The sequence below is a fragment of the Salvia splendens genome, chromosome 11 (assembly GCF_004379255.2).
Source record: "Salvia splendens isolate huo1 chromosome 11, SspV2, whole genome shotgun sequence".
NCBI classification, from domain to species: Eukaryota; Viridiplantae; Streptophyta; class Magnoliopsida; order Lamiales; family Lamiaceae; genus Salvia; species Salvia splendens.
Genome location: NC_056042.1, coordinates 1,429,947 through 1,454,525, shown reverse-complemented (window position 1 = coordinate 1,454,525; position 24,579 = coordinate 1,429,947). Strand labels below are relative to the sequence as shown.

Sequence of the window (24,579 nt, the reverse complement as noted above, 5' to 3'; positions counted from 1 at the left end):
CACCCAACTCCAAGAGGATCTAATTGAGCACATTTGGGAAAACTTTGGCGGAGAAGATTAAATTATGTCATTTTTATTTTTTTAGAATTTTAATTATGTCTTCGTTTTTTTTAATGTTAAGTTGTAATATTGTTTTAATTTTAATAAATTGTGTTTGTTTAAATTGAATTGGGTTTTAAAAAAAATTATAAATTAAATTGAATGAATAGTAATTAAGAGACGGTATAGAGACGGTTAAGAGACGGAGCGTTGCAGGTTCCGTCTCTTAGTTAAGAGATGGAGGAAAAAAGGACAGTGGGGCCCTCAAATAGTGTTCAAATAGTAGTTAAGAGACTGTATAGAGACAGCGTTGTGGATGGCCTAACATTTTTATATACTCATTGATGAGTTGACTGACTGACTTTTTCTAGTCAACTCCCGCTTTCTTACCCATTAGGAAACTTCCAAAATCAAGGAGGATAAACATGACTAAAAAAAGGCGGTTTGCAAACTTGCAATAATAGAAACAGAGCATCTTTCTCAAATTGATCAAATATGGAAATCGTATTATCCTTAATTGCTGCTATTTCTGTTGCTATTGTGGTGAAATTACTAAACTGGGCTTACCTGCGGCCGAAGCGGCTGGAGAAAGCCCTGAGGAAGCAGGGACTGAATGGTAATTCCTACAGACTGTTGATCGGCGACTTCAGAGATTTCATGAAGGCCATGGAAGAAGCCAAGTTGAAGCCCATCAATCTCGATGATGATATCAAGCCAAGAGTTTTTCCCTTTTTCGTCAACACAATCACCAAATTTGGTATGTTTTTTTTTCTTTTAATTGTTCAATTTTTTTGTTTAGACTAAATTTGATATGATGATTGCTTCAAATTGAAGTTAGAGGTGATAGAAAGCAATCGGTTTCGTCTTAATTCTAATTGGTGATAAGATAATCAGATTAGTCATGAGATTGTAGTTTCAGTTCTCTAGTGATAGAAATCGATCGGTGTCATCTTAAAATCAATTGGTAATGTTATTATTTTAGTACCTCTTATGATGATTACTTCAAAATTGAAGTTAGAGGTGATAAAAATCTACGAGTTTCCATCTTAAAATCAATTGGTAATAAGTGGAATAGTCAACGATGAATCCGCGATAAGAACCCTTAATGATGAATCTCGGAGGGATTGGACCAGTCCTTCATCAAATTGCAACAAACTTGAAATTCAAATAGTATTTTGTTTTAGCTCAGATAAGTGGGCTACTTGCTCTGATACTATCTTGAATGGTACAGAATGGTAGATATTTTGTTGTATTATACGTTGATTAAAAAAAACTACAAATTTCAGGAAATGATGTGTTCTGCTGGTTCGGCCCAAACCCTTCAATCATCGTAACGAATCCAGAGCAAGCTAGGGAGGTTCTAACCAAATCCGAGTCATTCCCAAAGCCGCAGAGCTCGAATCCGCTGGCTAGGCTGCTTGTGCAAGGCGTTGTCAGCTACGAGGGAGAGAAATGGGCCAAGCACAGGAAGATCATCAACCCTGCTTTCCATTTAGACAAACTCAAGGTTTTTTTTTACTGTCTTCAATGATATGAATCACTTAAAAATATTTTCTCGAATAAACTTTAGATGACATAGCTCATATAAATCTTTTTTTCTGCGTTCGCCCCTGCATTAATGTTTGTACTAATCACATTGTATATATTTTTTTGGGTGCAGCTGATGATACCTGCCTTCGTTTTGAGCTGCGAAGAAGTTGTGAGTGAATGGGAGAAGAGTGTTTCAACAGAGGTGGACATGTGGCCTTGTTTGCAGAACATAACTGCCGATGCAATATCAAGAACTGCGTTCGGCAGCAGCTACCGACAAGGTAGGAGAATCTTCGAGCTGCAGAGGGAGCAGGCCGACTACGCCATGAAGGCCATGCGATCTGTTTACATTCCGGGATGGAGGTAATGGTTTATTGTGGTAGCAAAAATACAAATAAAAATATGGTTGAGAATTTTTGGTGAAATTATGTTTTGAGTAATAGATTACACAACAGATAAGAACACTTGTTGCGTAGTATAGTTCCCGTGATTAAACGAATCTCATTGATGAATCAACTACTATTGTGTCGTTGTGTATGCAAATCCGATACAGGAACAATGCTCGGTATAATAGCCTAATTAGAGAAGCTACGAAATCTCTATTGAGCTTTTTCGTACTAGTTAGAGTATCACCTGTACACAATTTGAGTTTCGATTACGAACTTCTGTATGATAACTTCCACGTTCTATATCCTTTTGTTCATCATATCTTTCACAGACACGTGCCCACGAAAACGAACAAGAGAATGGTGGAAATAGCGAAGGAGGTTCGCTCCATAATCTGTGATCTCATCGATACAAGGGTTGAGGCGATGGCAAGAGAGGAAGCCAAACATGAAGACTTGCTTGGCATATTGCTGGAGTCGAATTCGCAAGAAATCAAAGAGCATGGCAGCAAGAGCTTCGGGATAAGCATGGATGATGTAGTCGAAGAGTGCAAGCTCTTCTACTTCGCAGGGCAGGAGACGACCGCATCACTCCTCGTCTGGGCCATGGTTATGCTGAGCAAACATCCGGAATGGCAGATGAAAGCGAGGGACGAGGTCTTGGAAGTTTTCGGCCATCAAACGCCCCATTTTGATGGTCTCAACCACCTCAAGATCGTGAGTTGTCGTCGTTATAAGCAAACCTAAATGAGGAGCTTTTCAGGGGCTTAAGCCCTTGAAAAGTTTATTTTTAAAATAAAATTTAGAAAATATAGCTCCTATAAATATTTTTCTCATGCAGGTTACCATGATTCTATACGAGGTTTTGAGGCTTTACTCTCCGATAGTTGCTCTGAGGCGGCATGTGGGCAAGGAGACCAAGCTGGGGGAGGCGATGCTCCCGGCCGGGGCCCATCTCACGGTGCCGGTGATCTTGTTGCATCACGACCGTGAGGTTTGGGGGGATGACGCGTTGGAGTTCAACCCGCAGAGGTTTAGCGAGGGAGTGGCGAAGGCGCAGAGGAAGAAGCAAGGTGTGTTCTTGCCGTTCGGGTGGGGGCCTCGCATCTGCATCGGCCAGAGCTTCGCGATGATGGAGGCCAAAGTGGTGCTGGCTATGATCCTGCGAGCCTTCCGCTTTGAGCTCTCGCCGTCGTATACGCACGCTCCCGTCACGGTGGTTACGGTTCAGCCGCAGCATGGTGCTCATCTAATTCTGCACAAGCTCTAGAACTATGGTCAGGGGTGTAGGGATGAGATGTTTTAACTAAGTTTGTTTAAACTTTATTTCATGTTATGCTTGAACCTTAGCTCTAGAGCTAGTGGAGTAAAATGTGAATTAAATAAGTTAGTGAAATATGGAGTCCAATTATCAAAATTAGTAAAATATAAATGAGACATGCGTTGGCGGAATAACTGAAAAAATTGTACTGCATCCGTCCCATAAAAATATGCATTTTTTCCTTTTTAATCCGTCTCACAAGAATATGCATTTTCTAAGTTTGGAAAGTCTTTTCTCTCCAATGAGGTGAGACCTATTCTTCGTTAACAATACTTTAATTACTTTTTCTCTTTACTTTTCTCTTACTTTACCAATTTTACATTATAACCTGTTTCTAACCCAAAGTGAATATTCTGTGAGGTCGGAGGAAGTATTCCATAAACATTTAATGCGCGCTAAGGTAGACTAGTAGAGAGAAGTTTACTAAATGGAAGACCCGATGTTATAAAACTCGTGTCCAGTACACATGTAGTCAAACCTAAAAAAAAAAGATTGGAGGATGTTTTTCGTCATAGATTCATAGGATTATTAAGAACAAATTTGTTGCTTCCCGATTTAAACATCATGAATTTTCTAACCTATTTTTAAAACTTAAATCAACTATTTAAATCTCATTATATTCTTTTCCATTTTCTTTTATGTGGTTTTAATTTGCTGTCGCGTCTCTTCTCGAACCTCGAAACTGATAACGTCGAATGTTCTTCTCCGCCACCAAAATCAAATTTCCCAAAAATATCAAGAAAGCCAGAAGCCCACGACACTGACTAACACCACTTCTGCACTTCTGTTACGATCCGAGCTCATGGTTTCCCAATCATGATCGTAACTTCTCAACAATCGCACAAACAATTTACCGAACGATCAATTGCATCAACTAATCGATCGAGCTTGACGAACGAAGAGGAATCTTATTGATCATGAATAAGAATCTCAACGATTACAATAGGAATCAAAGATTGAAATCAAAGAAGAACTCTCGGTCCACGACCTAAGCTCTTAAGCTCACAGCTCAACAACAATATCAACGATTGAAATCAAAGAAAGAACAACTACACTATTTATACTATGCATCTTAGCTCACTTCCCTCAGGCCTTCTTAGCTCACTTCCACGTAGGATCACTTTACACGTCATAGCTCCCTTCTCATTGGTCAATAACACGTCATAGCTCTCCTCTCATTGGTCAGAATCTCTTAACTACTGCCACGTCACAACTAGCTCAATATATCCTCAATATGAACGTTGCATGCATGGTAGCTCTCATACGTTGCATGCGTGTGATCTTGCGTTGCGACTTTCCTTCTACAATTTGTGATCGTAACAACTTCATATAAATTACAGTGAGAGATGTACACACACAATCAATCAAACAGATTCAAACCGGAAAATGGAAGCAGCGTATCAAATACTCGCGTCTGCTTTGGCGCTCACGGCGCTGATATACACATGGAAATTACTCAATTGGGCATACTTCACCCCCAAGCGCCTCGGAGAAGCCCTCGCGATGCAGGGGTTCAAAGGTAATTCCTGCAAATTGGTGTACGGCGACTTGAAGGAGATAATGCAGTCGGTGATGGAAGCCTGGAACAATCCAATCAACATCGATGATGATATCAAGAAGAGAGTTTCCCCCTTTCTCCTCAACACTATCCAAAAATACGGTATGTCAATATTATATAATGACATTAGGGTTTGATTAATGATTAATGTGTTGGAAAAGTTGAAGTGTTGTAGGTTGATTCAGGCATCAATTTGTCAAATTTGATTGAGATAATTCTGTGATTTCACGTAGTTTGAGGCATAATTTGGTTGAGAGGGGTCAATTTTGGGGGTTTTTGTTTGTGATGAGTGCTCATGCAATGCTAATGTTTGAAATTGTTTTGAATTGAATTGATTTTTGTAGGGAATGAGTCGTTGATTTGGTTCGGGCCGAGGCCTTCGATCGTCTTGACTGATCCGGACCTGGTTAAGGAGGTGCTGACCAAGAACTATCTGTACCTGAAGCCGGTGCAGCGGAATCCGCTGGTGAAGCTGCTTGCACAAGGGCTTGCCAGCATTGAGAAAGATAAATGGGCTAAGCACAGGAAAATCGTCAACCCTGCTTTCCATCTTGAGAAATTGAAGGTTTCCTATCGCAAATTCTTGTTTGTAGTTGAGAAATTGATGTGTTTTAGGCCAAAATGATCTCCTGGTTGGTGAAACGGCTTATTCGTGTGTCTGTGGTTGGGAAGCATCTTAAATATTCTGTTATAGGATAATGTATTGAGATAAGTTTGCTTTTTTTCTTACTATTTTGCTAGGGCGGAGCTCATGTTTCCAGCCTTCTATTTGAATCGCGAAGATGTTCTTTGTATGCTCGGATAGTTGAGAAGTTGAAGTGTTTTAGGCCAAGTGGTTGGGTAGAATCTTGGTGATTTTGTTATAGGATAATGTACTGAGATAAGTTTGCTTTTTTCTTACTATTTTGCTTGGGCGTAGATCATGATTCCGGCCTTCTATTTGATTCGTGATGAAGTTCTTTGTGTGTTCTTATAATTGAGAAATTGAAGTGTTTTCGGCCAAGTGGTTGGGTATAATCTTGATGATTATGTTAGAGGGTAATGTATTGAGATAAGCTTGCTTCTTTCTCACTATTTTGCTCGTTTGCAGCTCATGATTCCAGCCTTGTATTTGAGTTGTGACGAAGTTCTGAAAATGTGGGAGAAGAATGCCTCGCCGGAAGGATCTTATGAGGTGGATGTATGGCCTTATTTACAAAACCTAGCAAGCGATGCAATATCAAGAATTGCATTCGGTAGCAGCTACCAAGAAGGGAGACGAGTATTCGAGCTTCAGAGAGAACTAGTCGAGCACATCATTCAAGCTTTGCGCTCTATATTCCCGGGTGGAGGTAATATATGAATCCCTTTTGAATGTGCATTCTGTTGCTTCTCCATTTTCATGTATGATCTGTTTTCTCTATACTCTAGATTCGTTCCCACCAAAAGGCATCAGAGAATGAAACAAATTGAGAAAGAAATCCAGTCAAGGATTCGAGGTCTCATCAGCAAAAGGGTCGAGGCTATGAAGACAGGGGAAGGTGGCAGCCATCAGGACTTGCTAAGCATATTGTTGGCGTCCAACTTCCAAGAAATCGAGGAAAGGGGTAACAAGAGCTTCGGGATAACCATAGGTGAAGTAGTCGAGGAGTGCAAGCTGTTCTACTTTGCTGGGCAGGAGACTACTTCCGTGTTGCTCGTTTGGACATTGGTTTTGTTGAGCAGATACCCCAACTGGCAGACACGAGCCCGGGAAGAGGTTATGCAAGTATTTGGCAACCGAACGCCAGATTTTGACGGTCTGAATCAGCTCAAGATTGTAAGTGGATTTGAATCAAACACGTTGATCTTATCAAGTATTGAGTGAACTAACTTTGATGATCTTGATCTCAGGTTACGATGATTTTCTACGAGGTGTTGAGGCTTTATCCGCCGGTCGTAGTTCTTGGCCGGAGAACGAGCGAGGAAACCAAGCTGGGGAAGTTCACCTTACCAGCCGGGATTCAGATCTCATTGCCAACTATCATACTACATCACGACCCGAAAATTTGGGGAGACGATGCCATGGAGTTCAATCCGCAGAGATTCAGTGAAGGAGTGGCGAAGGCGCAAAAGGGTCCGGGCGTATACTTCCCTTTCGGCTGGGGACCTCGGATATGCATTGGGCAAGCGTTTGCGATGCTGGAGGCGAAAATGGCATTGGTCATGCTTTTAAGGAGCTTCTCGTTCGAGCTTTCTCCGTCGTATACGCATGCCCCTGTCAGTTTGATCACTACTCAACCTCAGCATGGTGCTCACCTTCTCCTTCACAAGCTCTAGATTTTGAGTTTGGAGTCTCTCTACATCTATGGTTTTTAGCACTATAGCTGTGATATATAGTTTTTTGAAATGGATAAATAAGCAGAAATTTTTAAAGGCCGTGTCACCGTAGACTCGAACCCAATATTTTTGGATTTGAGTATTAACTATTTTATCAACATGCCAACATGCGCACTCCGTCATACATGGTAGTGATAAAATGCAAACTTTAAATGCTATACAAACTCCAAATTATGATCTGGAAAATATTAACAGATGATAAAATAATAACAACAAAAAATGTCGACACAGTTTCAACACATCAATAGTTGACTTGATATTTTTTGTTGCTATTATTTTATCATCAGTTGATATTTTTTAACAGTGCAGATCATAAAATGGAGTTTGTATAATATTTAGGGTTGTTCGATCTTCCATCTTTCCACTTGGAAAAAATAAATGTGGTCATATTAAAATGTTGATGATCCCACCACAATGAAAGCCAATTGCATCGATCGGTGTACAAGAAAAGAGTGCCAGAATTTGATGTGATGGATTGGGTTGACTACTATTGTAGGCGTGATTGGCCAATATTGTCATTGTCATTTCACACAAATTCCACCGACTACCCAATCCTATAAACCGCGCCAACACCAAAATGTCAAACTTCACATGTCAAATTGGTAATTTGACACACAATTATCGATGCACTGTAGCGGAGCAGTTTTCAAATATCAAGTAGGAGGCCATAATTATATACGCCGAAAGTCGTTGTCAACAGTGCGGGCTCTTAGTCATATCGAGGGCCATGCATAAAAAAATGCGGAACACCGAACCATCATTATTCACCTTTTACACACCAATTCTGCCCATTTAGCAAACATCGAACGAGCCTATAGAGTTTGTATTTGATTACATCCATGCCCTATGTAAGTATTGATATTTATGTTCATAGTCAATATATTGTTGTTATTTCAATTTTGCATTCAAAATTATGATTTTGAGCTAGAGCTGATTTAACGGAATTTGGATTGGGCTGGGCTAGGCATGAAAAATAAAGATTCAGAAATATTGGGCCGTAAGCCCCTCCATATTGTCTCGGACCAGGTGGGCTTCGGGCGAAAAGTGTAACTTTTTTTATCAAATGAGTCCAATAGGATTCTATTATATTTTGATGTCATTTATTTTATTCTTTTTCCTATTTATTTTTTTATCAAATGATTCCAATAGGATTCTAATAAATTTTAATGTTTTTTTTTATTTTTAAGTCCAATTTTGGTCCCTTCATTTGCCTTAAAATTCTTTTTGGTCCCTTACATTAAGTTTGTAACCTTTTGGTCTCTAACATATTGTTTTGGTATCTTTTAGTCCCAAACATATTATGTTGGTCCAAAATAACCATTTTATGTTAAAATTAATAGTCAAAATGTTTGATCAATTTAATAACTTAATTATAATCTAGGATTAGAATCTAATTTTGGTCCCCTATATTTTCCATAAAATTTTTCTGTGTCCCATACATTAAGTTCGTAACCTTGTTTGGGACCAAAAGGTACCAAACCAATATGTAAGGGACTAAAAGGTCACAAACTTAATATAAGGGACCAAAAAGAATTTTATGGCAAATGTAAGAGATCAAAATTGGACTTTAGTCTTTTTTTTCTTTTGTCCTTTTATATTTTCCCTTTATTGTTTCTATTTTTTTTATTTATCTACTTTATTATATTCACACTTAACATAATAAATATATTTTTAAATTTTCGCAGAAACCTTAGCTTTTTTTGTCAAGTAAAGAGAGAGTCGGTGTCTAAGTATTAATAGTATGATTAAAAACCATAGCTAAAATATGTATAGCCCATTTTCAATCTTTGATTGGTTGGAAATTGAAAAAAAAAATCGTTTCTGTAATTTCTAAATATTTTGAAGGAATTACTTTATTCTGAATATCATAAAAAGAGTTTAGCTTGATATTAAAATCAATATCATTCATATGACTCACAATCATTGAAATCAATTTCATGATTATACTTTACCTGCCTTGTCTCATAAAAATTTATTGTAACCTATGAAAAAAAAATTAATTTTAACAAGTCATAATGAAAGACAAATTAACAAACATAAACGTCAACTATAAATATTAGAAGTTGCTCCAAAATGTTAGACAGAATAAAACAATATTTATTTGTATATATGGTAATTTGACACATTTTTTTTACCTAAATACAGATATATTTTAGTTAAATACAACAGGGGTAAGTAAAGGGCTGCTCATGTCCAAAACAATAGTCCAATTTATTTATTAGTGTGACGAGGAAACCTAACAAAATTGTCTTCTCTATTTGGTTTTATACGTGTCTATTGTAGGATATCCTAAAGATATTGATCCTTGATTATGTGCCCTGCCTTTTTGATAAATTTTTATAATAATTATACTTTTATTTATTTTTAATGATAATATCTACAGACTAATGGTGTGCCTAATTCAGGCAATATATTTAAATAGTGACATAACAAGACAAATAATTATTGTTCGGGTACAATGCACGATGCCAAGAATTTTTGTGGGGGATCCCAACGACTATATGTATAATTTATTTATTGTGTTGTTGTATTTTATTGTATGGTTGCTAATAATTCTTATATAGTAACAATTACATAAATCTACGTCAGGTCTTTGAGATTATTTAACTGAAATTATCAAATATTTAAAGCAATGTCTTATCTACAACGATGGAGTGCATGTGACAATTGCACCCACTATTGAGTACGAGTATATATTTTCCAACATATTTTGTCTGAAGAATAATATTATTAGTATATTTAATATCTTTTCTCCAAGTGAACAATTTTAATACCCTAGTATTACTTGTAAAACAAAAATTGGAGTATAAAAAAAGATTATACTAATGACAAGGGTAAAATCACACTGTTAAGCTAATTTTACTATGAAATTCTGAAATGGACACTAGTTTGTAAACAAAATTAATTCCAAATACTAGTTATTTGGAAATAATGAATTATATTGTTAGTTAAATTACAAAACTCCTTCCTACATTCCGTGGTAGTTGAGTCATTTCATTTTCTGTACTCATTTTAAAAAAATGATAATAAATAGTTAAAGTGGAGAAAAGGTAAGTAAAAGAGAATAATGCAGATAAGACTTTTATTTACCTTATTTTGTCACTTACCTTACTTTTTATTCACTTTAACTATTTTTTATCATTTTTTTTAAATGAGTATAGAATGAAGCGCAAAGACTAGTAGGGGTGTCAAATCCATAGACTACCTACTTTGATGATTGATACTTTCATCCAAAGACTAGTTCTATAGGGGTGTCAAATCAAGAGTTCGAGTATTGAGTAACATATCATCATTTTTGCATGCTTGTATTTTCGGCGTTGTGGCGCCCTCCCTCTCTCGTCATCATACCCACCGCTCCCATTGCATTGTAAGAGCATCCGCAGCGGTTGAAGGACGGCGTCCGTCCGTCCGTGCCAGTAGCACGACACCTGCTGTCCGCTGCTGCGCTATATAAATACACACATTTATCATCCATTTTTCACATCAAATCATTTCCTATTCATCTCTCATTCATATTTTTTCATACAACTTATCTACATCTTCCTCTCTCACTCAAACCTTCTCAAATGAATTTCACCAATCTCATTGCGGAAGCGGAGTGCGAAGAACAAGAATACTATGAACAATATCGTGCCGCCTATGAAGCCTATGTCACCGCGAATACCCCCGCCCCTCCTCCTCGACCAACTAGATCAACTCGCCGCTACATCCATCATGACTGGGAGGGAGCCAACGAAAGGCTCGTTGTTGACTATTTTTCCGACCAACCGCGGTTTCCGGAAGAATACTTTCGGCGCCGTTTTCGCATGTCAAAACGCTTGTTTATGCGTATTGTCAACACATTATCCGCTCGTGTTGAATACTTTCAAACAAGTACAGACGCAACCGGTCGGCAAAGTCTCTCGGCGTTGCAGAAGTGTACGTGTGTCATCCGACAACTTTCTACTGGGCAAACGACTGACCTCTTCGACGAGTATTTGCATGTCGGTGAGTCAACTGGAATCCTTTGCCTTAAAAATTTTTGCGACGACGTTCGTTCAACTTTTGGTGAGGAATTCCTTCGGGCACCCACCACCGATGATTGCCAACGGTTGCTTCGTCTTCACGAAACAGTCCATGGTTTTCCCGGTATGCTTGGCAGCATTGACTGCATGCATTGGAGGTGGAAGAATTGTCCGACTGCTTGGAGGGGGCAACACTTAAGCGGCCACAAAGGCGGCGGCCCAACACTTATCCTTGAAGCGGTCGCCGACTACAACCTATGGATTTGGCATGCATATTTTGGTATTGCCGGATCCAACAACGACTTGAACGTTATCTATTCTTCACCACTCTTCAATGATGTTTTGAATGGTGTAGCACCGACGATCGACTTCACCGTCAACGGAAATGCATACCACATGGGTTACTATCTCGCCGATGGTATCTACCCAAGGTGATCGACTTTCGTGAAGACGCTCAGCAACCCGCAAGACCCGAGACGGGTTCTTTTTGCGCAGCGTCAAGAGTCTGCTCGGAAAGACGTCGAAAGAGCTTTTGGGGTCTTTCAAGCCTGAATCAACATTGTGGTACGTGAAAATTATCGCCGACATCATGTACACGTGTATTATCTTGCACAACATGATTATAGCTGACGAATGATCGATGAGGGCTAGCTTTTACGACGAGGATGAAGCCGGAAGCTCAACCGCGAGGTCTCCCCCACGCCGAGGTGTGCATACAACGGTGGGCGAGAGGATCGAAACAAGGAACACAATGCGCGATACCCGATCCCACATTGACTACAAGAAGACCTAATCAAACACATTTAGGCGAAATTCGGCCACGAGTAGTGGGAAATTTTATGAATTTAATTATGTAATTTTTAATTTTTAGGATTTTAATTATGTACTTTTTAATTTTTAGGATTTTAATTATGTAATTTTTAATTTTTTTGTAATTTGTAATAGTATTCCGGATATTTTTAATGCATTTTAATTTTGTGGAAATGTTTTTATTTAAATTGAATAATAGAATGATGGGACCCTTGAGCTTGTCCTTGCGGAAGAGCATGGATGTGGATGTGCTCTTACCTAAGAGGAGGGAGTAAAAGTGGGTCCGGACCCACATCTGTATTCGTTGACAAGAGCACGGATGATGATGCTCTAAACACCTCCTAGATGACGTGGCTAAACAGCATGCCGCACTCTTCAGCCTTGCAAACCATGCAACATGCCTAAATATAATTAGACAAAAAATACACGCCACAATAAGGATATGACAATTTAAAAAAACTAACCTTATGATGTAACTTTGATAAAAGTCGCATACAAATATGGAATTATTCCACGCAAGTAATAATAACATAATCCATCTCTCTCTCTCTCTCTCTAAAAAAAACATAATCCATTTCACTCTCTCCAGAATTAGTAATCACTAATCACTCATAAATCTCGTCACCATCTTCTGATTCACACCATTCCCTCATTTTTCACATTTTTCTACAGCAGATGTGACTTTTTCCTTCAACAATTTCGGTTTTCTCACGAAATCTCGGAACTGATAATATATAGTAATTCATACTTGTGACCGAATCAGCAGCTAAAAAAATGGCGGATTACTTCCTCGAAGATATCGTAATCAACATTCTCCACCGATTGCCGGTGAAAGCGCTCCTCCGCTGCACCGCCGTCTCCAAATCATGGCGCTCTCTCATCACCAGCCCCGAATTCACCGCATCGCACCTGCAATTCGCCTCCTCTTCGCAACAGGTAGCTCCCTCACTCCTCCTCCGCCGCTGCATCAAAAGCTCCGAGCGCTATGAATTGTATTCCGATGATGAATCGCCGTTCACTCGTATCACTGCATTTCAATGTCCGTTTAAGAGCATGAATTCGTTTTTCACGATCGTCGGTAGCTGCAACGGATTGCTCTGCCTCTCCGATGATCGGATTTATTTGATGAACACGATTGTTCTGTGGAATCCGAGTGTGAGGAGATCGGTTCTGCTTCCGAAACCTAATTTGATTTACAATTCATACGGTTCGTTCACTCAGTACCTAGGGTTTGGATTTGATTCTGTTTCTAGTGATTATAAGGTTGTGCGAATTACTTATGTTGATGTTGCTGTGAATCCCCAAATTGAGGTTTACAAGCTGAGCAGTGGTGTGTGGAAGGATCTGAGCTGCTGCGTAGAGCTTGTTCCGGTTATATGTAGCCGTCGCCAAGAGTATGTTAATGGGGCTTCGCATTGGATTGCTCGGTACATGGATTCGTATGATGTGGTTGTGGCGTTTGATATGTGTCTAGAGGTTTTCAGGACGATGAAGTTTCCGGTTCTTCATGGGAGTGATGGTCAGTTCAGGGGTCGGGATCTGGCCGTCTATATGGACTGCCTTGCTCTCACTCTATGGAGTGTGTCTGGTGCAGAGCTGTGTTTTAGTGTTTGGGTGATGCAGGAGTATGGTGTTGAGAAATCTTGGACGAAGAAGCTCTGCTTCGACTTTTTTACCAGTATTGGCAGTGAGTTTCTGAGGCCGTTGTGGATCAGGAAACAAGGTGAAGCTGTGGTTGTTTGTCAGGAAGGTCGTATGGTTTGTGTTGATCAGGAAGGGGGGCGGGTTAAGGATGTTGGAGTTCGCGGGCATAGATCAGATACGTATCAGTGGTCTCTTGATATGCATAGCTTCGTCTGCAGTTTGGTTCTCTTGGAGAGGAACTGTTGTTACACTTCTGATGCTTCGGGTTTGATCTCGTTGCAGAGTGATGATGGGGATAGTGCCGGAAGCTCTGGAAGCGAGTACGAGAAAAGGTCTGCAAGCGTTAGCAAGCATAGATTGTAATGAACTATGAGCTGTGAAGCAAGCATATCAGTCTACTGGTAAGCATTTTGATTGGTAAAGATATGTATGTCTGTTATTCTGGACTTGCAATGTAATGATGCATCAATAATGTTTAGAATGGCATGAAAATCTAAAGACATGAAATAAACCATTTGCTTTAGTTATGTATGTTTAGAAAGGCTTGATTATTATGTATGTAAACTGGGAATTTTGTTTGAGAACAACTGGAATTAATTTGGAATTAGACTAATATTTCATTCTTTAATACAAGGCTCTGTTACACAGCAGAGACACCACACCTTTCTATCTATTCTAGTTTTGCAATTCACTTCAAATATAGTACAATAAATTTTATTCATCTTCCTCAAGAGACCTCTGTTCCTCTTCATCATACAAATTCAAGCGCTTCATCACCTGCACTTCCTCTTCACCCACATTCAAGGCCTCCCTCAGCCTCCCGAGGCGCGGGACGTGAGACACGACCTGCAGATCATCAACCCCATCGTTCCTCAGATCCTCCTCAAGCCGCGAATCCTCCAGCACGCAGACGTGCCTCTCCTCCTTCGTGACCGGGTTGTAGATCACGAACTTCCCCCTCCAGTCGTGCATCAAGATCTCGCCCCGGCTCAGGTACTTGATCGCCTTGTACTGCCCCCTTGGCCACAGAACGCCCGCGTGCTCCAAAAACGTCGTCCTGGTCTCCACATCGTAGAGCTTCCTCCACTGCAGCCCTGCGGCGGCGCTCTCCAGCACGAAGAGCTCGACATGGCCGTCGCCCGGGCAGACAAGAGACGCGCAGAGGGCGCCATCCAACACACCTAAACTCATGCTCTTCGAGGCAATGCTGTTGGTTTCGAGCATCGAGAGGCTCATTTTAGGCAACGCCACGATCTGAAACAGAGCGCTGTCGAAATCGTAGCAGCACACGACCGAGTATCCATCGTAGCTCCAGTAAACCCCACCGGAGACGTAAACCACCTGCGAAATCGTGCGGCATAAAACATACTGAGAGGTTCCTCCGCCAACGCGCCTCCAGCTCCCGTCGCTGTTTCCTCCTATAGATCGAATCTCCGGCCAGAAAAACATATCCTCCTCCTCATCATCCGCTCTCGCCGCCATCCTCAGAAGCTCGAATCGCTTCTTCGCAGCGCTATACCCCATTCCAACGAAGGCGTAGATATCATCCTCATCCATCGGAGAGGAGGACAGGGAGACGTATTCCGCCGTGATCGGATTGCAGACGACGATGCAATCGCCGCGGTTCTGATCGTAGGCGGTCCAGCAGAGCAATCCCTCGCAGGAGGTGGCGTTGGTGTTGGGGCGGAGGAAGACGTCCTGCACCTTCGACGGCTCCGCCGCGGAGGCGGCTCGCGTGCGGATGTCGAATCGAGAGATCAGCCGCGAGCTCCACGCGCCGGAATCGAGATCGGAGACGCTCCGCCCCTCCACCAGATGCAGGATGCGGCAGGATCTGCAGACCGATCGCCCGCCGGAGACGAGGAGAGGGCAGGCTGAAGCCCTGGAGAAGTGGATTCGAGAGAAAACAGGCTTGTCGAGCATCCGCTGCCATGGCTTGCTCACGCTCTTCCAACGGAGAACTGACTTCGCCGGCAGCCACGACAGGATTTCTTCGAGAATGTCGTCTTTGAGCTCCGCGGCCGTTTCTGGCAGCTCATCGGCGGCGGCGGTCAATATTATCGGGAACTGGAAAGTTACCGGATCCATGGATCCTTTGATTTCTCCAATTAACAGGTGATAATTGGGGATTTTTGCAGAAATGGGGAGTGATGGTAAACCCTAATTTTTCTTTTTCTAATTTGGGCTTATATTTTAGCTCATTCTGTCGAACAGTGCTTCCACTTTACTTTTTCACATGTGCATTTTTTCAATTTGACTTTTTACCATTATTTCCACTTTTCAGCGAAATTCACTCCTTTCTTGAATTTCTCATTTATTTTCTTGATAGTAATTCAATAAATTTGACCTTTATTTTCTTATTCGATGATTCCGAATTTAGGCCATCCACAACGCTGTTCCTATATCGTTCCTATATCGTTCCTTAAACCACTATTTGAGGGCCCCACTGTACTTTTTTACTTCATTCCTTAACTAAGGAACGGAACCTGCAACCATTCGTTCCTTAACCGTTCCTTAAATTACTATTCATTCAATTTCATTTTTTTTATTTCCAACCCAATTCAATTTAAATAAACACACTTTATTAAAAAACACACAACATTAAAAAAAATTCAACTTAAACTTAAAAAAAATAAAAAAAGCACACAATTAAAATCCTAAAAACATAAAAAACACAAAATAAAAAACACACAATTAAACGTGGGAAAATAAAAAAACTACTCCGCCGGCGAATCATCCTCCGGAGGCGGTCGAGGTTGAGGGGGAGTCGGAAGGCCAAGTTGTGCTGCCATATACACAATTCCGTTCCACCAGGCCGTGAATTGGGCGTACGAGAAACGGGAAGTGTCCGCCATTGTGGCGGTCATGTACGCCACCGTAAGTGTGTCCGAGCCTCCCCGCGAGCCCGATCCCGAGGCCGACTGGCTTGATTCGCCTCGGCCCTTCCTCGCTCTAGCCGTCTTCGCCGCCTTCGTCCCTTGCGGCCGACGGCGCCCACGGCTGAGAAAGCCGCGAGCCGGGTGGTCGAGCGTAGGCATCCACATCGAAAGTGGGTGGTTGGTACCCACCCGGCGTCGCCGACCCCTGGGTGCCCGGCGTCGACGACCCGGAACCACCTAGTGTGTTGTACATGGTCTCCCAATCGCCGAACGCGTTGAGATCCCACCCACCGGAGCCGCCACCGCCGTAATTCCCGTCGCCGGACATTTTTGTGACGGAGATTGAAATAGAAAATTGGAGAGGAATTGATGTTGGTTTAGGAAGAGTAGATGTGTAGTTGTGTGTGAAATGTAATAAATTAGGTGTATTTATAGAATAAGAAAATAAAAATAAAAAAAATTAAAAAAAAAAGTTAAAAAAACGGTAATATGACCGTTTTAAAAAAAAATTATAAAAATATATTTTTTTAAAAAAATAATTAATTATTGCGTCATCGCTGACGTGTCCCACTCGCGGGCCGGCGAGTGGGAAGCACGCACGAAGCGGGGAGCGCCACGTCGCCTGAGCGCGTGGCGGCACAAGCCGTGCCGCGTTCCGTGCCGTCGGCACGCGAAACGGAATGGGAACGGAATGGGAGCGGAACGGTGCGCCTCAACGCGTTCCGCGGCGAAACGGCACGCGGAACGCCGGCGGCACGCGTTGCGGGTACCCTTATTATGCAGAGTTTTAGGTGTAAATAATTATATTAATAGTTGATAGTAGTCATATAAATCATGAAATTTGGTTTGATTTCGATAGGATTGAAAACGGAATGATATATCATGAAATTTCAATTTTTCACAATTGTTGAAATAAGTATATTTTCTTTCCTTTTTTTATCCTTTTTTCCTTGTGTTATTTTCATTAAACTGTGTTTTTTTAGTATTGCCAAAAGACATTGTTTTGTACACAGATGAGATATTTGAAAAAATTAAATTTTTATGGTTTAATATTTTATTTTTCAACATTAGAGCATCCGCAACGGTGGCGGCCGTCGCCACCGCCGTCCGTGCCGCTGGAACGGATGTGTATCGCCGCCGCCGCGCTCGCGCCGCGCCAGCGAGCAGCTGACGTGTCGCGCGACAATTGGGCAACGGCTAGCCATTGCCTTTAAATGTTTTTTTAATTTAAAATCGGTTTTTAATAAAAAAAAACCGATAAAAAAAATCACTTCCCAAAAAAATTATAACCGTTTATTACCGTTTTTTACACTTTTTTTTTATTTTTTTCCCCCAAAAATACACACTTTCATCTATAAATACCCCACTTTCACACCCAAAAATTCACATCAAACTACACAATTCTCATCTTCATTCTCCAATATTCATTCTCATCTTCATTCTCCCATATCCATTTTCATCTTCATTCTCTCATACCCTAACAATGTCCGGTCAAGGCGATGACAACCCGCCCTCTCACGGTTGGAATCCCGAATGGTTTGGTGCACAACCGTTTCCTAGTCCGGAAACGGAATATTCGGCCCCTCCTCTCACCCAAGATTCGGCCGTTCCGGCCATACCCAATAGACGACCAAGGTGCCTCCGAAGGGCGATACGGGTGGACACCGGAGCCTAGGCCGACCGCCCCCTCCCAAACTCCGTCGACTCCTACTCGTAGCGGTGTCCGAACACCGTACACTCCGGCGGAGATGGATAAATTGTTCAAGGCGTACTTCGAAATCTCCGAAGATGAGGCGGTTGGCACGAACCAATCCGCCGATCACTTTTGGTGGCGCGTCTCTCGCCGGTACAATGCAAACCGGCCGCCGGGAACGATCGAGCGCAACGAGAGTATGGTGCGCAACTGCATCGACCGAGCCAACGAAGAAATTGGCAAGTTCAATGGCTATTTCCTCCAGGAGTCGCGGAATGCCGGGAGCGGCCGGAGCGAGGTCGACATCATCACTGCCGCGCTGAGCACCTACCAATCCTTGAACGGTAAGTCGTTCAAGTACCTCAACGTTTGGCAGGAAACGCGGTTCCACCCAAGTATATGGGAGGCGTAACATCCTCCTCGAGCGGCTCCTCCAAACGGTCAAGGTCGGTATCCCTATCCGACTCCAGCTCCGAAGAAGTGGCTAGCCAACTCGCCGGAGCTAACTTGGGTAGCCCCGACGCCGGACCAAGCGGTTCCCAACGCCGACCGCAAGGAAGGAAGAAGGCGGCGGCCGACCGCCGGCGCTCCGCGACTCCATCGGCCCCCACCCCCGAACCCTATATTCCACCTCCACCCCCGAACAACTCGTTGTGGGCCCTTTTGGCCCAACTCAATATGGCCGATAGGTCAACTATGACCCCCTCACAACTTCAAACGCACGAGGACATGATATTGGGTCTCAAAAAACAATTGGGGTTGGTGCCGCCGGATGCGTAGTCTTCCTCGGGTAATATTAGCCAATAATCATGTAATTTTTAATTTTTAGGAGTTTAATTATGTAATTTTTAATTTTTAGTATTTTAATTATGTAATTTTTTATTTTTAGGATTTTAATTATGTAATTTTTAATTTTTAGGATTTTAATTATGTCTTTTTTATTTTTTTTGTAATTTGTAATATTTATTGTGATTTTTTAATGAATTTTAGTATTATGGAAATGTTTTTGTGTAATTGAAATTTAAATTAATTGTGCTCGTCCTTGAGGAAGAGTACAGCTGTGGGTGTTGTGCTCTTGCCAGAGAGCAGATAGAAAAAGTGGGGTCGGGCCCACAACCGTGCAGCTGGCAAGAGCACGGTTGTGGATGCTCTTATACATAGTAAGATTTACTAGAATTTGACTTAGCTTTTGATTAAATTACTATTATTCTTTATGCTAGTATTAATTAAATGAATGTTACTATTGTGAAACATTGCAAGTCCATTACTAGCATAGTACTACTAGCTAGCATTTTTTTAACCTAATAGGCTAATAGTACTACATTTATGGATCAATGATTATGCGTATGAGGTGTTTATTATATGAGTGATAAAACATGATCTACTAAAAGTGGTCATTGAATGATAAAACATGATTAATAAAATTATTTAATATAAAAAATTGTATAAATGGGATACATGTACTAAAATGTACACGTGTATAACAACTAATTGCAGTGCCAATTACCACTAAAATATTTTAAGACCACAACACAAAAGAAAATGGAGTGGCAAATGATAGTGTGAATCATTTTTCATATTTTTCTCCAAGACTTCGTCCCCTTCTTAATTTTCTTTACCCCCAAAATTTTTTTCATACAATTGTTTGGAGTACTATACAAGATCATTTAAACCAAGATATATTGTATATAAAAAATATTGGCAGTGTATCTTTTGTATTTCATAGATAAGATATGGAGTAGTATAATGTTGATATCATAGTAAATTATTTGGTGTCCTAGTTTAAACATTTATTGAAAAAAATAGATTTGATTCTTGGGTAGAAAGTAAGAGATGTCTAAGAAGATTGTGTTTTTGAATACGGATCAACATAATGAAGAACAATTTGGCATTTGAAGATTATGTTGGACGCAAATGAATATAAAAATTTATGGTTAAATAAGAACCGATGATGATTTTACCTGAAACTGCATTGTTGACTGTCAGTCTGATCTGGTTTTAAAATTTTGAATTATAACTAGAAGTTTGGATCGTTTCTCGATTGTGCTAGTCATACTTGCATATGACCCATGATAATAATCTTCTCTGTATAATTTCAAATTTACCGAATATCTTCAATAAGACTACAAATGACGGTTTCTCGATTGTGCTAGTCATACTTGCATATGAGCCATGATAAAAATCTTTTCTGTATAATTCCAAATTTACAGAATATCTTCAACGAGACTACAAATGACAGTTTGAAATCATCGATTTTGAATTGAAATCAGGAACATAGGCTTCTATTTCCACCTTCTACCGAATCAGAACCGACAGTTCAAACCGATAATTTCCGGCCATCCGGCACCACTAAACGCAAATTAAAGTGAAAATTAAACCAAACAATTATTCCATTGAGCCAAATCCTGCTTACCCTAGATCCCCAAATTCAATCAAATATCTAACACAAAAAATGCCAAAACCCAAGAGAGAAAAAATCTATAAAGACCCAAACTTTGGAGTGCAAGACTAATCAATTATCCACAACCACCCACGTAGACCATATACAAACCGCAACCATTCTCTATATTCTCTCACTGCCTCCATTTTCCTTCTCCAATCTTAGCTCCTTCAATCATAGGTAACGCCTTCCGTTAGTCTATTTCACATAGCTTCGTTGATTCTGCTTAGAGCATGTTGATTCGGTTTCTGCTTATCCTTTTAATTGAGTTTCTTGCTTGATTATTCTGTGTAGCTGTAGAACTGTACTGCGATAAATAATAAACCCAGCATTTTCGTAGTGTTTTTTGACTAATTTTGTGGAAATATGTTGATTTGCTTGAAGTAGCTTTTCATTTGATTCATCTAGTTATTGATAATTTTGTAGATTTAATGTGATTGTTAGTAGATTTGAAGTGATATTGGTGCTTAAAGTGATCTTTTTTTTAATTTGTTTGCTTATGTATTTGTGTTTCTCCTCCTATTTATTGTCAAACATGAATTCCTATTGTTTCTTATGTTTTTCTAATTACTGGAATTATGCATTTAAACCAAGATTTTGAAATTTCGAATTAAAGTACTTCCTCCGTCCCGACGAAGATGACACCTTTCTTGATGGCGCGAGATTTAATGGAATATTATTTCGTGTGTTAAGTGGAGTGAATAAAGTATGAGAAAGCATTGTTTTCATTTTTAGAAATGAGTCATCTTCGTTGAGACAGAGGGAGTAGTACTTAGTTTGTTTCGTACTGTCTATTTGAAGGGAAGACTATCTTTTGATAAGTTGAACTATTGATTCCCTTTGTATATGTGACTATCTTTTGAATAAATTTTGAAGTTTGCTGAATTGCAGAATATGGCTGCTTCATCGGCATGTGTAGTGGGCAACGGTTTAGGTGCAGGTAGTACTACTAGAACTGGTCTGAGCAAGGAAATATTCGGCCGGCAGTTTATCCAATCCACCAGCCTTCCAGCGTTGAGTAAAGCATCCAAATTCGTTACTATAAAAGCATCCCAGGATCGAACGATAAATGAGGGAAGACGAGGCTTTCTTAAGCTGTTGCTCGGAAATGCTGCAGTTGCAATGCCTGCATTGCTAGGCAATGGCAATGCTATTGCAGATGACGAAGGTGTTTCGAATTCGAGGATGTCTTATTCAAGGTTTTTGGAGTATTTAGATCAGGATAGAGTGCAGAAGGTTGATTTATTTGAAAATGGCACCATTGCTATAGTCGAGGCTATTTCGCCTGAGTTGGGCAACCGAGTGCAGAGAGTGCGTGTGCAGCTCCCGGGCCTCAGCCAGGAGCTTCTGCAGAAGTTCAGGGAGAAAAATATTGACTTTGCTGCACACAATGCTCAAGAAGATTCTGGATCCGTTTTGTTTAACTTGATCGGTAATCTGGCGTTCCCTTTGATTTTAATAGGTGGTCTTTTCCTTTTATCAAGACGAAACTCGGGTGGAACGGGTGGACCTGGTGGACCTGGTTTCCCTTTGGGCATTGGTCAATCGAAGGCCAAATTCCAAATGGAACCAAACACGGGGGTGACTTTTGATGACGTGGCTGGGGTGGATGAAGCAAAGCAAGATTTTGTGGAGGTTGTGGAGTTCTTGAAGAGGCCCGAGAGGTTCACTGCTGTAGGTGCTCGTATTCCTAAGGGAGTTCTTCTTGTTGGTCCGCCGGGTACGGGGAAGACCTTGCTTGCCAAGGCTATTGCCGGTGAAGCAGGTGTTCCATTTTTCTCCATTTCAGGTTCCGAGTTTGTTGAGATGTTTGTTGGTGTTGGCGCTTCACGTGTCCGTGATCTTTTCAAGAAGGCCAAGGAGAACGCACCGTGTATTGTGTTTGTTGATGAGATTGATGCTGTTGGGCGTCAAAGAGGAGCGGGTATTGGTGGAGGGAACGATGAAAGGGAGCAGACGCTAAATCAGCTCTTGACAGAAATGGATGGCTTTGAAGGGAACACCGGCGTGATAGTCGTTGCAGCAACTAACCGTGCAGATATTCTGGACTCTGCCTTGTTGCGGCCAGGAAGGTTCGACAGACAGGTAATTCAGACCGTCTGTTTGCTTCCCTGGAGATAAATAATGCTCTGAGAAGGATTATTAATGTTGCGACCTTTTTGCAGGTCTCTGTTGATGTCCCGGATGTTCGTGGAAGAACCGACATTCTGAAGGTTCACGCAAGCAACAAAAAGTTTAGCACAGATGTATCACTCGAGATAATAGCCATGAGGACACCTGGTTTCAGTGGTGCCGATCTTGCTAATCTCTTGAATGAGGCTGCTATTTTGGCTGGTCGTCGTGGCAAGACAGCAATCTCGTCCAAAGAAATCGATGATTCAATTGATCGGATAGTTGCTGGAATGGAGGGAACAGTGATGACTGATGGCAAGAGCAAAAGTCTCGTGGCTTACCATGAAGTAGGTCATGCCATTTGTGGGTAAGTGGCAAATTGCAGAGGGTTCATCTCCCTTATAAGTTATACGCGTGTCTTACGCTAATCGTTGTAGATCATGCTTCTAATCAAAGGGGGCATTTACCGTTGAGGATTAGCCTAAATGGTTAAGAATGCTAAAACGGTATAAGCTAATCTATTATTTACTAAGAAAGATTGAAACTTTTGATTCTTGAGATATCCCTAATGGTTGAAAATATGCATAGAAACGAACCATGGTTCGTTTCTATGCATATTTTCAACCTTTTGCTAGTAGCATATATGTTCTCCAGTAACGTTGTTCGTTTCTATGTATATTTTCAACCTTTTGCTGGTAGTGCATATGTTGTCCATTAACGTCGAAGCTTGCTTTCTTGATGCAGAACTCTGACTCCGGGGCATGATGCTGTTCAGAAAGTCACGTTAGTCCCTCGTGGTCAAGCACGTGGCCTGACCTGGTTCATCCCAGCAGATGATCCGACCCTGATATCCAAGCAGCAGCTCTTTGCCAGAATCGTTGGTGGGCTTGGTGGCCGAGCTGCCGAGGAGGTCATATTCGGTGAGCCCGAGGTGACGACTGGCGCAGCCGGTGATCTGCAGCAGATCACTGGTTTGGCTAAGCAGGTAAAACCTTCTTATGCTATACTCCCTCCATATGGGAATAAATGTCCATAATTCGTCTCGGGTTTTAAGAAATGTAAAGAAACTGAGGTGAAAAAAGTTAGTATAATGTGGGTACTATTTCAATATACTCCCTGTCTCACTTTGACTCAACTCGGATTTTAGGAAATGCAAATGAATGGCAGAGGGAGTATATTCTAATCATGCTTTTTGTTTGATGTTTTTCATATATGGTCTAAACTAGTCCGTAATTTTTGCCGCATAGATGGTGGTTACGTTTGGCATGTCCGAGATCGGGCCGTGGTCTCTGATGGACTCGTCCGCTCAGAGTGGGGACGTGTTCATGAGGATGATGGCGAGGAACTCCATGTCCGAGAAGCTCGCAGAGGACATTGACGTCGCGATCAAGACGCTCTCGGATACCGCGTACGAGATCGCGTTGGGCCACATCCGGAACAACCGGGAAGCCATAGATAAGATCGTCGAGGTCCTGATCGAGAAGGAGACGATCTCGGGTGACGAATTCAGAGCAATTCTTTCGGAATTTGTGGAAATCCCTGCTGAGAACAGAGTGGCTCCTGCACCTGCTGCATTAGCAGCATGATTTCATGTTAGGCTAAACTTGACCATATAGTTTTAATGTTGTTTTCACGTTGTCTAATTTCTTGTTTGCATTATAGTAGAATACAAGTAAATATTACACCTACAAGTTCCACTTAGCTATGTTGATGGTATATAATGTATTACTACTAGAAAATTAAGACAACCGTAACACATAAAAATAATTTTTTGGAAATTTTTATTTTATTCTACAAATTTAAAA

General features: G+C 41.1%; 4 protein-coding genes, 1 non-coding gene and 1 pseudogene across 5 annotated transcripts; 4 read left to right on the top strand and 2 right to left on the bottom strand.

Annotated features, from left to right (window-relative positions):
- Positions 1 to 449: 449 nt before the first annotated feature.
- Positions 450 to 3,351, top strand: LOC121756287 (cytochrome P450 CYP72A219-like). Its single transcript, XM_042151790.1, has 5 exons — positions 450 to 796; positions 1,326 to 1,546; positions 1,700 to 1,932; positions 2,288 to 2,672; positions 2,797 to 3,351. Exons 1-5 carry the CDS (start codon positions 535 to 537, stop codon positions 3,223 to 3,225), a joined length of 1,530 nt encoding a protein of 509 aa, XP_042007724.1. The 5' UTR covers positions 450 to 534; the 3' UTR covers positions 3,226 to 3,351.
- Positions 3,352 to 4,662: 1,311 nt separating this feature from the next.
- Positions 4,663 to 7,132, top strand: LOC121754911 (annotated as a pseudogene).
- A 5,433-nt stretch (positions 7,133 to 12,565) lies between these two features.
- Positions 12,566 to 14,254, top strand: LOC121756558 (F-box/kelch-repeat protein At3g23880-like). Its single transcript, XM_042152126.1, has one exon. It carries the CDS (start codon positions 12,781 to 12,783, stop codon positions 14,011 to 14,013), a length of 1,233 nt encoding a protein of 410 aa, XP_042008060.1. The 5' UTR covers positions 12,566 to 12,780; the 3' UTR covers positions 14,014 to 14,254.
- LOC121756557 (F-box/kelch-repeat protein At3g17530-like) lies at positions 14,227 to 15,856 on the bottom strand. The gene has a single exon (XM_042152125.1). The coding sequence runs from the start codon at positions 15,736 to 15,738 to the stop codon at positions 14,365 to 14,367; it is 1,374 nt and encodes a 457-aa protein (XP_042008059.1). The 5' UTR covers positions 15,739 to 15,856; the 3' UTR covers positions 14,227 to 14,364.
- A 4,385-nt stretch (positions 15,857 to 20,241) lies between these two features.
- On the bottom strand, positions 20,242 to 20,346 carry LOC121756626. Its single transcript, XR_006041007.1, has one exon. It is a non-coding gene; the product is annotated as a U6 spliceosomal RNA (small nuclear RNA).
- Positions 20,347 to 20,686: 340 nt separating this feature from the next.
- Positions 20,687 to 24,462, top strand: LOC121755401 (ATP-dependent zinc metalloprotease FTSH 2, chloroplastic-like). The gene is made up of 5 exons (XM_042150704.1): positions 20,687 to 20,842; positions 21,554 to 22,747; positions 22,828 to 23,141; positions 23,519 to 23,759; positions 24,022 to 24,462. Exons 2-5 carry the CDS (start codon positions 21,557 to 21,559, stop codon positions 24,358 to 24,360), a joined length of 2,085 nt encoding a protein of 694 aa, XP_042006638.1. The 5' UTR covers positions 20,687 to 20,842; positions 21,554 to 21,556; the 3' UTR covers positions 24,361 to 24,462.
- Positions 24,463 to 24,579: the final 117 nt, after the last annotated feature.